This window comes from Bos mutus, chromosome 14 (assembly GCF_027580195.1).
Source record: "Bos mutus isolate GX-2022 chromosome 14, NWIPB_WYAK_1.1, whole genome shotgun sequence".
In the NCBI taxonomy this organism is placed as follows: domain Eukaryota; kingdom Metazoa; phylum Chordata; class Mammalia; order Artiodactyla; family Bovidae; genus Bos; species Bos mutus.
Genome location: NC_091630.1, coordinates 495,961 through 509,192, shown reverse-complemented (window position 1 = coordinate 509,192; position 13,232 = coordinate 495,961). Strand labels below are relative to the sequence as shown.

Here is a 13,232-nt window from a genome sequence, read left to right as displayed (position 1 = left end):
ACAGCAAAAAAAGCACTGCCCTGGATCCTTCTCATAATGTTTCATCTGATGACTGTTTGTACGAGGTCTGTTGCTTCCAGTGCCACAACCTTTTTCAATTTACGCTTCATGTTTTTGCCAAAAAAACCTTTCAAAAATGAAAATCTGCTGGATCCTTGAGTCATTTAGCCAGCAAGCATTTACTGAACTCCTTCTATGAACCAGAAATTGTGCTAGGGGATGATATAGAAAGAAAAATCTAAAGATCATGGTTCTAAAGGCTTCCGATTTTTAAGAAGTTACTCCTTGGTTAAGAATCTCTCCGGACGCAGCTCTAACTACCGGGCCACACCAGTGTGCTCACTCCTAGCCCCTCCAAGGCTCCTTGTCCACAAGGGCCAGCGCTCCCGAGCAAGCCCTCCCAGCGCTGGTCCACGCTGAAACCCCCGTGCCTTTACTCAGGGCGCCTTCCAGAGCTGATTCCCGCTGGGCATACTGCCGAGGCTTCAGAAAAATGAAAGGAAAGGTAAGATGTGAAAAAGTCTGAACCTGAGTAAACGAAAAGCAGACTAAAGAGTAAAGCACATATTTGAGAGGCATCTTGAGAGAACTGCACTAAGTAAGGGGAATGATAAAATGAAGAGCATGGATAACCGAAAGAACTGACATTCATATTGTGCTCCTGGAACAGAAGTGAGGCAAAGGAATCATACTGTGGGTCTGGATGATAGGTTAATTCAGGAGAGTCTACTGAAGGAACAATAAGATACCAATACTTGGTGTCCTGTGGGCATTTCCACAGGGACTGCAGATATAATTACCTCTTTTTAGTTTTAGTGTGTTCCTAACTCTTGAGGAATCTGTATGCAGGTCAGGAAGCAACAGTTAGAACTGGACATGGAACAACAGACTGGTTCCAAATAGGAAAAGGAGTACGTCAAGGCTGTATATTGTCACCCTGTTTATTTAACTTCTATGCAGAGTACATCATGAGAAACACTGGGCTGGAAGAAGCACAAGCTGGAATCAAGATTGCCGGGAGAAACATCAATAACCTCAGATATGCAGATGACACCACCCTTATGGCAGAAAGTGAAGAGGAACTAAAAAGCCTCTTGATGAAGGTGAAAGTGGAGAGTGAAAAAGTTGGCTTAAAGCTCAACATTCAGAAAACGAAGATCATGGCATCCGGTCCCATCACTTCATGGGAAATAGATGGAGAAACAGTGGAAACAGTGTCAGACTTTATTTTTCTGGGCTCCAAAATCACTGCAGATTGTGACTGCAACCATGAAATTAAAAGACGCTTACTCCTTGGAAGGAAAGTTATGACCAACCTAGATAGCATATTCAAAAGCAGAGACATTACTTTGCCAACAAAGGTTCGTCTAGTCAAGGCTATGGTTTTTCCAGTGGTCATGTACGGATGTGAGAGTTGGACTGTGAAGAAGGCTGAGTGCCGAAGAATTGATGCTTTTGAACTGTGGTGTTGGAGAGTCCCTTGGACTGCAAGGAGATCCAACCAGTCCATTCCGAAGGAGATCAGCCCTGGGATTTCTTTGGAAGGAATGATGCTAAAGCTGAAACTCCAGGACTTTGGCCACCTCATGCAAAGAGTTGACTCATTGGAAAAGACTCTGATGCTGGGAGGGATTGGGGGCAGGAGGAGAAGGGGAGGACAGAGGATGAGATGGCTGGATGGCATCACTGACTCGGACATGAGTCTCAGTGAACTCTGGGAGTGGGTGATGGACAGGGAGGCCTGGCGTGCTGCGATTCACGGGGCTGCAAAGAGTCGGACACGACTGAGTGACTGATCTGATCTGAACCATTCTCAAAACACAGGATGATTACACATTGTCTGCAGAGAGCAATAGTGTAATTGGGAATCAAATGTCTAGGCAAGCACATGGCATCAAACAAGTTACTCGTTTGCCTTAAGAATCAAAATACAATTTAAAAATAGTTTCAAAGAATCACAGAGCTCTTACACTATAAGCTGATTCTAAAACCCAACACGCCAAAAATTTAAAGATTTTTTTTTTTTAAACTTAAAATGACTTTAAAATTATGGTTTGGATAGGCTGGGTCACTATCAACATATATAAAGCCACAATAAACATTACTCACAATTGTTTCTTCACTCAAAAGCATTTGAAAAACATTGAACTCTCCTTCCCCAGCATATTCAAATACACAAGTGTAAGCACACAGAACCAGAATGAGCAGAGGATGCCCAGGCACATTAAATATTGTTAATTACTCCTTTATCTTTATTTACTAAGGAAATCTATCTGCCAGTTTGGTATTCATGAAAATGTATGAATATTTCACACTTCTTTGGAAAACTATTTAAAAAAATCCTTAGATCACATTTGCAAAGACAATTTTAACACTGACAACTGCTCACTCGGCATAGAGAATTTAGAACCTAGTGGGTTTCTGGTAAGTGTTTGCTGGACTGAATAGAATTTTGACTGAAATGAGCTTACCAAATTTCACCACTATTAAGGAATCCACGGAAAGAATGGACAAAAATCAGTGCACAGTTAGGGATGGAGATGCTGAGCGAAGTGGAACCAGAAAGGCGGGCAAGTGCTCCTTTAACGCACGCAGGGAAGGGAGCCCTCACAGGCTAACTGAGGGTGTTTATCAGAGTTTCTCTTTCTGTGATGATGCCTTCTGCAGAGTGGGTGGTTAGCCGAAGAGGGAAATAAGGAAAAGAATAAAAATAGAAAACAGAAGCACAGGGGGGGGGAGGTGATCATTCACTCTTTCACAGGTTTTCCTCTTCATGCTTTTGTCTGTTTCCTGGCCATGCCTCGCAGCCAGCAGGATCTCAGTTCCCCAACCGGGGATCGATCTGGGACTCTGGGCTCTGGAGCTGAGCTCTCAAACCCAGGCTCTGGGCAGTGGAAGCAGAGTCCTAACCTCCGGGCTGCCAGGGGAGTCCCAGTTTATGCAATTTTTAAGAGAATTTCTAATCTACAGAAAAGTTGTGAAAATGAGTGAACTCATGAAGCCTTCACATAAATTCACTAATTGATAAAATGTAACACGATTGCTTTCTATCTATTCATAAGCACATATACACCAAACACTCTTTGACTGTACCATTTGAGAGTTGTCTGCCAATATTTCATCCCTAAATATTTCAGCATATATATCTTCTAAATATAAGAATTGTTTCTGACGTAACCACATTACAAATTCATGTTCAGGAAAACTAACATTGATGAAACATCTTGTAACCTGATATACAGTGTGTGTATACACACACACACACACACACACACAGTGTATGTTCAAATTTACCAAAGTGGTCTAATAAAGTCTTATGTAGCTTTCTTTTTCTACTCCAAGGTCAAGTGTCACATGCTACAGCTATTATGTTATTATGTTGTTTAATGTACATAATGCGCCCTTTAGCTCCCTTTGATTGGAAGGCCTCCTTAGGAAATTGATTTTGAAGCGGCCAGTCCAACTATGCTGCAGAATGCCCTCTTTCCTTTGGATCTGTAGAACTGTGTCCTCATGATCAGATTCAGGATGAACATTTCTGGCAGGACACTACATAGCTTATGTTGGGTCTTCAGTGCCTCATTCGAAGCAGGAGGCGTACAACATCAGTTTATCCCATATTGATGATAAATTTAATGTCTTGGTTACAGGTGGTGGTTGACCAGATGGCTTTACCATAGAAGAATCTTTTCCCTTTTTAAATAGTTCTCTGTGGCATGTTTTGAAACTCTGTGAATATCCTGTTCTACAATGTTTAACTCAATGGGTATACGATACACTGATGATGGTGGCTTTTCTAATTCAGTATTATTTTCTACATGGTTTAGATGACATTCTTCTCTAAAGAAGAGCTCTTCCTTCTTGAAAAAGGAGAAGGGAAATTATAATAAGTTAAAAATAATTTTTGGACTATCACTGTGGGCTCACAGATTTCTGTTTTCTACTCCAAGTACTCCATCATTCTGCTCCTTCATTTCGAGGCTCACAGAGCCCCGTGTATGTTCAGCAGGCACCACTTCAAGTTGCCTCCCGTGTGCTGATATTTCTCATCGGTCTTTGAACACTGTCTTACTTTGTTACTTATTATTTTGCTATTATAAACAATGCAGAAATAATAATCTTGTGCATGTGTGTACTCCAAAATAAACTTTTTTGTTCCAGACCTAGAATCAACCACTTCTCTAAGAATCACATTCCTTTTAATATGGAATAGCACTTAGAAAACACAGTCTGACAACTAGTTCTGCTTACTTCTATTGGTACTGGCATTTTATTTTTTTAATATATAAAATCTTAACATGATTAAAAAAAATCTAAACAGCTGTAATAATCTAGAAGGCTTTTCTGCAGAAGCTCCTTCTCTTTCCTCCCCATCCTTCCCTGTGTCGATCTAGTGAGTGACCAACTGCATGTCCTTGTTTGTTCTTCCTGTGTCTTTATGCAAAAAGATATATGTGTGTGTGTGTAAACATACACATGTATAAATGCATGTAAAAGGTAGTATGCCACCTATATTCTTTTCCATCTTGCTTTTTTTCACTTAATAATGTATCTTGGAAAGCATTACTTATCAAGTCACAATGGTATCTGTCATTCCTTTTTGTATAATTGCACAGTACTCAACTGAATAGATATAGCATAACTTAGCCAATTTCCTATGCATAAGCATTTGTTTATTTCCATTACTATTACGGGTAATATGGAAACAGTAATCTTGTGTATGTGCATCTTCAGGGTAGCCTGCTGTAAACGAGGCTGCTAGACCAAGCACGAACCTCCTTACGTATGTCTTTGTGTTAACTGTCACCTCATTCCCTGGATTCCTCGTGGGTTGCACCACTTTGTACTGCTACCCGCAGCGTGTGAGTGCCCGTTTCCTCGTGGCCATGACAGTAAAATGTGTTGTCAAGTTTTTGAAAATTTAGCAATCCCTTTTTGGGGAAATGGGCTCATTTATTTTATAGACTGAAATCATTTAAGTAATTTACCCCAAAACCTATCTAACTTGATAACTGGGAAAAATGACATTACTGTTTTCTTTGTCCCTTGTAGAAATCATGGTTGCTAAAAATATGTGAAAGTACAATCAGAAACAGTTTTAAAATTCTTTTAATTTCATGCCCAGGGTCATTTATCCTTACATGATGATACTACTCCCATGCTTGTTACCTCAGAGGTAAAGTGAACAGGGGGAAATTATTCTACTCATTCATGGAAAGCAAAGCTAATAATTAGCCACTTTGGTAAAAGTCTGAATAATTTACTTATGCATTATTTAAGCTAACAATAGAACATACAAGTGCCTTGAATAGCTGATAGAACTTGATATTCTGGAATGAATTCTATATTATTCTTTTACTTGGAACTATAAGGACAATTATAACCCGTAATATTGATACCAACTAGTAGTACTTACTATGTTCCAGGGCCTGGTCTAAGTACCTAAAAAATGTTGTTTCATCTAATTCTTACAGCAATCTTAGGATGCAGGTACAATTACTACACCCATTTCACAGATGAGAAGACAGATAATAATGGCCACAAAGTCAGTAAATGGTGGGACATGTATTCAAACCCAGGCAGTCTGATTCTAGAGCCTGGACGCAACTACTTTATATAGAACTTCTAGTGTTTATATTATACTAGAGAGAAAAGCTAAGTATTCATACCAGTATAATAGTTATGAATAAAACTGTCTTTTCATTTTCAAGTTCTTTTTAGCTGAACAAGTTCTGAGTAGGAATAAGTATTCTGAAGTTATATCATGGGAGATGATTAGCAATCAAAGCCAAGCTATTAATCTATGATTCATAGAAGCTATACAGGTCACAAAAAAGTAAAGTGAATTCATACTTTTTTGTAGTTCATGAAATTACCTATGAGTACCCTCAAATAAACAGGAGCTCTAATTATAGTTCCTTGTTCTAAAAAAAGTAGCTATTAAAATGAAAATATGGATCTTACAGACTTTTGATTTTTAGTTCAATGATGGTTCACTTTATGATTTAAATCAGAAGCAATTGTTTTTGTAGTGTATTCACTATAAAATGCAAAAAAATATTTCAAAAGTCGACATAAAATTACTGAAAACAAATACAACAATTATTTTAAAATGAGAAAATATTTAATTAAAAATTTAATAAAGGATCTTCGAGGACTTACTTCATCTGGGAAAAGGTGCAACCTCTGCATCAGAGTTCTTCTGTGAAGGTTTTTTGGCAGCATGCCATAAATAGCTAGTTTTACAATCTGAAAAACAGATACATGGAGCACTCAGTAAGAAACATGTGATGGGAATATAAACACAGTAAGAGATAGTGATGAAAAGCAGTGGGCTAAGACTTGATATGAATATGAAAGGAACAAAACTGAGACGTAAGCAGATATGTGGCAGCAATAAAAAAGAACTTTTATTATTTTGTACATTACCATCTTTTAAATGTTTATCTGTATTTAGAAAAAGGAAAAAAAAAGGAAGACATTAAGAAAACCTGTGTATGTGTTGATTTTAGATGGAATAAGAAGAAATTCTCTGAGCTTATACAAGAACCTGTGGCCCAAATAATCTATTACATACAGGTTACAGCAGATCCTAGTGAGGTTTAATCCCGCTTCCGAGGTGGGTGATCAGGAGACTGCCAGTGAGTGAACTAAGCCTGACCATACCATCATGAGGCTGACTCTGTAAGTCACAAATCTAGAATGAAGGTAGTGGTGAGCATTCACTGAAAACTCACGACGTGTACAGGGGTGACTGCATTAGATTTGTTATCTTGTTTATGTTACTAAGTTCCATTTCATAGACGAGGAAACAAATTCAGTGAGGTTACAGAACCCACCCTAATTTCCTGTATCTAATAAATGGTACTGGAATTCAAACCAGGTAGGCCTACTCCCAGGACAGACACATACCACATGCAAAGACACCTAACAATGCGTTCCTGTCACTTATCAGGAAGACCCTTCACCCTGTCACACCCGTTGCCAAGAGGGCAAACTAAGCTTCCTAGGATTTGCTTTTCTGCCTGTTAAGGTCAGCCCCACAGTTTATCTGCTATTTAAGCCCTCTTTCAGGCTGTGCCGGGTCTCTGTCGCTGCACTCGCGCTCGCTGCAGCTGAGACGAGCAGGGGCTGTTCTGCCTGCGGTGCTGGCTCCTCCTGGTGCAGAGCGCGGGCTCTAGGGCCTGCGGGCTCCGCAGCCGTGGCGCACGGGCTGAGCTGCCCCACGGCACGTGGGGTCTCCCCGCCCAGCGGTGGAACCCGAGGCCCCCGCGCTGGCAGGCGGACTCGGAAACACGAGCCCAGCAGGGGAGTTCGAGGCGTCCTCAGCGCTGTCCTGAGTGTGGCTCTGCGTGTGTGTCAAAAGAAAGTCACGCAGCGTCAGCCTGCGCTCTATGCTCTCCCGTGGGCCTCCTGGCATGTAGTGTGCACAGACACACTGCGTGAGCCGCGTGGAACGACTGACGTACAGCCGGAGAGGCAAGCTGATTGTCTTCATCCGCACTCATATTTCAAGGCTATAATGTGGCATGTAGTACACTAACCCTCTGAGACAGCACATGTTACAATGGGACTGCACTGTGGAGGATTTCCTTATCCTTTTATCTTCTCATCAAATCAGACCACAAAACCTCAATATGTACAAATACTAACGCCACCCCACGCATATTTTCCATCTATTTTCTTGTTAGTGCTGTTAAGGCTTTATATTCTAGGGACTTTATGTTGTTAAAACTAAAAGCAATTAAAAATTCAGTCCTGAATTACATAAGCCGCATTTCAAGTGGTCGACCTGCGACTAGTGGTTACTGTATTTGACAAAGAACGTCTTCATCAGAGCAGAAACTTCTATTGGGTAGCACTGATGTCAGTCTTTAAAATTTTTAGTGTCTTAAAAGTCTTTAGTAGAAAGCGACGATGTTAAGACTACTTAGCATCCTGTCTGGATTAGCAAGTCATTCTATCTTCTGAACATCATCCTAACAGCCAGTTTATTACATCAGCAGGGTTTCTTGGTATTTGGTTTTCATGTTCTTAAAATAATTAGTTTTATTTACTTGAATAAACAAATTGGTATTTTTAAAATGCACCTTAGTTAAAAAATGCAAACATAACAATCAAATTAGAGAAAGCTGTAAAGTATGAAAAGGTTACAAGCTGCCAGGTGAGGGAAAAAGATGACAGACACACACACACACCTGCCCAAAACATAAGCGTGACGCAACGTGAACAGGCGTCGAGCAATTCTAGCTCCACGGACAGAAGCACGAACTCCGAGGAATTCAGAAAGTGAGACAGACAGAACGAGGCAGGGTTATGAACATTCAAGACCCTCCTAACTGAATCTGAACCCAGGGCATGTGACGCCTGTTTCACAAAACACATCTTTGTAAGCTATAGGAGAGGGAATGGATATGAGAAAGGAACCGTATTAGAAAAAAAGGCAAGAACACAGAAGCTCTTAAGGAAACTAAACTGCATGACAGATGAAGAAAGGACATAAATAAAGGGCTGGATCAATACACATATTTGAGTTTAGAGTTAAAGATCTGCTATGTAATTACAAAAAGATATGGAAAAATATTTTAAAGCCTACTATTTAAATCAATGTACTTAATTATAAGTCGTGTCTGACTCTGCGACCCCATGGACTGCAGCATGCCAGGCCTCTCTGTCCATCTGGTTGTCCTGGTTGTCCATCCACCAACTCCTGGAGCTTACTCAAACTCATGTCCTGCTATTAATCAATGTACTTTATTGTTCCTGAAAAACACTGAGGGTTTGGATTGGTGGTAAAGTAACTGACCTCTTCCTTAAAAACAGTCAAAATTAAGACTTAAAGCCATCATCAAATATTTCATAATGCATTTCAATCTCTGTTCATAAAAAAGTTTGAAACGATTCCTACAGATGCTACCCAAAGCCAAGTTCTTCACATTGGAAGTTGGCTTACACTGCCTCCTGGTGTACATTCAGCATACTGAACAAACTAGAAACTAGTTTTAAAGACATTGGAAAATATTTGTTAAGTATTAAAACTATAATTTGTTGTAAAAGTTATGGTATATATTAGCAGCGGCCCTAACAACAACTTTTTACTAGTATTATAAAAGTAGAACATTAAATATTTTCTAAGAAACAACTCTTGAGTATGTTTTTATAAAACAGATTCAAATGATGAAGTAAAAATACTCAGTAAAGTACAGAATTTCTAAACATTATGTCAGTAATAAACACAGCTCTTCCCCCACCTTTAACCAAGAAAATTTTAGACAGTACTTGGACCACAAGGAAATCAAACCGGTCAATCCTAAAGGAAATCAGTCCTGAATATTCATTGGAAGGACTGACTGATGCTGAAGCTGAAACTCCAATACTTTGGCCACCTGATGCAAAGAACTGACTCATTGGAAAAGACCCTGATGCTGGGAAAGATTGAAGGTAGGAGGAGAAAGGGATGACAGAGGATGAGATAGTTGGATGGCATCACCGACTCAATGGACATGAGTTTGAGTAAGCTCCAGGAGTTAGTGATGGACAGAGAGGCCTGGCATGCTGCAGTCCACGGGGTCGCAGAGTCAGACACGACTGAGCAACTGAACTGAACACCAAACAAATGGTTGCATTCTTTATACATACATACATACATACATTTATTTTTATTCATCATTTTAGGAAAATAAAAAGGAGTATCTTCAAAACTTAACAGTTTGCTCATTTAAATAAAAAGCTAAAACAGCTGTGAATGGGGAAAACACTCCCAAATCTAAGAGAACAATTCAAAGACTGGGTTATCAAGAGTTAAGGAAGAAAAAAATAAAACTGTAAAGGGCAACAGAAGACTCTGCTTTTATAATCAATACTGAGAACTAGCATTTGGATTTAGAACACCTGTTAGGACAGAACTCTATGATACATAATAAATAAACATTAATGAAGCTAGTAATATTGTTTTTTTAAATATTTCTAAAGGATGGAACTGACTGGAGGACAAAAATAGGAAGAACAAGAAAAAGAAAGTCCTGGGCTGCCATCTGCTCTGGGGTGTCCGCTCAGCACAGGGCTTGGGTTCAGAGGACCGCAAACGTGAGGTCTGCAGGCAGGATCAAGACGCCCCCACATGCCTGGATCCCCGGGGCCAGCAGAAAGGCAGCATCCTTTCAGGGTGCTGAGTGGGGAAATGAAAAAATAAGTCTTTCTTGATAGGGAGTTGCTAACTATGAACCTGATCTTGTAAGGTTTTCAGGCCCCAAGTTCACCTGTTTTATGGGGATCAAATTCCAGAAGCTGGAAGTATAGCTTAAAGGGGTCTTAGGTTGGGGGGTGTGTGTATACACGTATATCCCCAGGCACCAGCCAAAAGCTAAGTACATCTCTTCTGAAGAAATTCATTTTTAACATAGGTCTCAAAAACTCTCAGGGATGAAGTTCCAAGGTACAAGTACTTTCCTAGCACCCTGAGCAGAAACAATAAATTGCAGACCCACAAAGACCCACAAGTATCAGTCAGATATAAATGCTAAGAATTATGTTTAAAGTGCTTAAAGAAATATAAGAGAGAACCAAGGTATGACAAAGGAACAGAAGATGGTCAAAACTGACTAGCAAACTGAAAAAGAAACAAACAGTAAAAGCTTCCAGAAAAGGAAAAAAATGCAACAGCTGACATTAGAAACTCAGTAAAAGATTAGACCTTGGGGAAAAGAAAATGAGAGGACAAGAACACAGATCTAAGGAAATTCCTGACAATCCAGCACAGAGCCAGGGAGACATAAAATATGAGGAAGACACAAAATGTAAAAGGAGGAACTGAACTGTGCGCAGTGGAGGCAGTCTGCTGTGTACACAGGCAGCTCCCAGAGGGAGAGGGCGGGCAGGGAGTCAAGGGGACCAATGTGGAGAGGTGTAAGAGCTGACAGATTTTCAGAGGAGAAACCGGTCCTCAAGCAAAATCGGTAAGAAAACTCAAAAATAAAAACCAAAGCCAAAGAAAAGATCTTAGAAGTATTCTGAAAGACAAGACAGGCTACACACAAATAAAGTGACATCTGAATCTGACATCAACAGCAATAACGGAAACTAAAATCTATTTGAAAGATAGCTTCAAAAAGCTAAGAGAAAAAAACAAAGTTATCCTAGAATTGTGCAGATACACAAAACTATTTTTTAAGAATGAAGGTAAAAATAAAGTTACAAACAGAAAAGGGGCGTCCACTATTCAGAGACTGTTATGATGGGAATGTCAATGAGGAGTACTTCAAGGAGGACACTGATCGGAGTTAAAAGACTGCAAGCAAAGAAGATCTTAAAAAAATTAGTAACAGTATAAAAAACTGAGAACAAGAAAGTCCAACCAGAAGGGTTTTTAAACCATCTTGAACAGAGAAAACATACAGACAGAGGGAGAACGGGTATTAAAAATCTTCTAGAGGCCTTGACTTGACTGTGAGGAAAGTAAAAATATTGATTAATCTTATACTTCTAATAAATGAGGGGCTTCCCTGGTGGCTCAGACGGTAAAGAGTCTGTCTGCAATGCAGGAGACCCGGGTTCTATCCTTGGGTTGGGAAGATGCCCTGGAGAAGGAAATGGCAGCCCACTCCAGTATTCTTGCCTGGAGAATTCCATGGACAGAGGAGCCTGGTGGGCTACAGTCCATGGGGTCACAAAGAGTCAGACGCGACTGAGCGACTTCACTTTCACTTTCTAAGAAATGAACTCAATCAATCCAAAAGCAAGCAAGGAGGGGAGGAGAAGGAAAATGATACCTAGCTCAACTTGTGGACACAGCGGGGAAAGCAGAGAGGGACGGACTGAGAAAGCAGCACCGACATATACACCCCGCTGTTCAGTCGCTGAGTCAAGTTCGACTCTCTGTGACCCCGTGAACTGCAGCCCGCCGGGCTCCCCTGTCCATGGGATTTCTCAGGCAAGAATACTGGAGTGGGCTGCCATTTCCTTCTCCAGGGATCTTCCCCACACGGGGGCCAAACCTGCGTCTCCTGCACTGGCAGGCGTGTGTGAGCCGGACAGTGGGTGGGAACCTGCTGTAACACAGGGGGCCAGCTCAGGGCTCGGTGATGACCGAGGGGGCAGGGTGGGGGTGAGGGGGGCTCAAGGAGGGAATACAGACAGTTATGACTGACTCACAGTGACGTGTGGCAGAAACCAACACAGTACTGTAAAGCAATTAACACTCCAATTAAAAAAATAAAATCTAGCTCAGTAAAGTTTAAAGATAAACTATAAAAGATAAACTATGAGGCATCAAAATAAAAAAAGGTTGATTTAGCTATATCAATATATAAAAAGAATAGACTACAAGTTAAAAAGCACTATTGGAGATAAAGTCAGGACATACCTCAATCAATTCTTCAGGAAGATTACAATTCCAAACTTAAATTTATCTAACCCTAAATCGTCAAAACATACAATGGAAAAAACTGACAGAACTATAAGGAAAAATCAATAAATCCATAATTGAGATTTTAACATAACTCTTCAATAAAGTGAATAACAAAAATAGAGTGCAAGATTGGAACAACATATTTAGCACGTTTGATATACTTAAAATATAAACAGATATATATACATACATCTGTCTCCCCAAAACATTTTCAGCAATCATATATTCTAGGTGATCATGCAGATGTCAAGAAATTAAAAAGAAAAGCATCAAAATTCTATGACTAAATGCAAAGTATATTAAATAGTAATTAGAAAAGATACAGAACTGGATGATGATGAAATATTATTGATACTTATCAAAACTTGTATGATATAGTGAAGAACTCACAGCCCTGAACGCTAGCTACGTTAGAAGAGAAGGAAGACTGAAAACCCAGTTTCTGAACCAGTTTCTCCACAAATGATTAATAATGATAAAAAAATACAATACACTTACTGCTACTGGATCCTTCCGGTGAAGCTGAGCAGCTGTTACTTGTTTAAATCCACCTGGGTAGCTATTAAAGAAACAAAGACAATAAAATTGGGAGTAGGCGATGGGATAGTATCCTTGAAATGAACATTCTCATAATATGAAACTATTTTTATTATGAAATTACATTTGTTTCTCCTGGAGGAGGAAATGGCAACCCACTCCAGTGTTCTTGCCTGGAGGATCCCATGGACAGAGGAGCCTGGTGGGCTGCAGTCCATGGGGTCGACTGAGCAACCAATACACACACTTGCTTCTGGGAACTATGCTACTCATCATGTCTTAAAAATTA

At 40.0% G+C, this 13,232-nt stretch overlaps 1 protein-coding gene across 2 annotated transcripts in view; it reads right to left on the bottom strand.

Annotated features, from left to right (window-relative positions):
- The window catches only part of MRPL13 (mitochondrial ribosomal protein L13), a 40,899-nt gene that overhangs the window by 14,085 nt on the left and 13,582 nt on the right, over positions 1–13,232 (bottom strand). Inside the window, exons 4-5 of one of the 2 annotated variants that reach the window (XM_005900750.2) lie at positions 12,905–12,965; positions 6,163–6,249 (exon numbers count right to left, since the gene is read on the bottom strand). In XM_005900750.2, coding sequence (XP_005900812.1) covers positions 6,163–6,249; positions 12,905–12,965 — 148 coding nt within the window. The remainder of the gene's footprint in view (positions 1–6,162; positions 6,250–12,904; positions 12,966–13,232) is intronic. The other variant, XM_070382860.1, reaches the window with a different exon arrangement.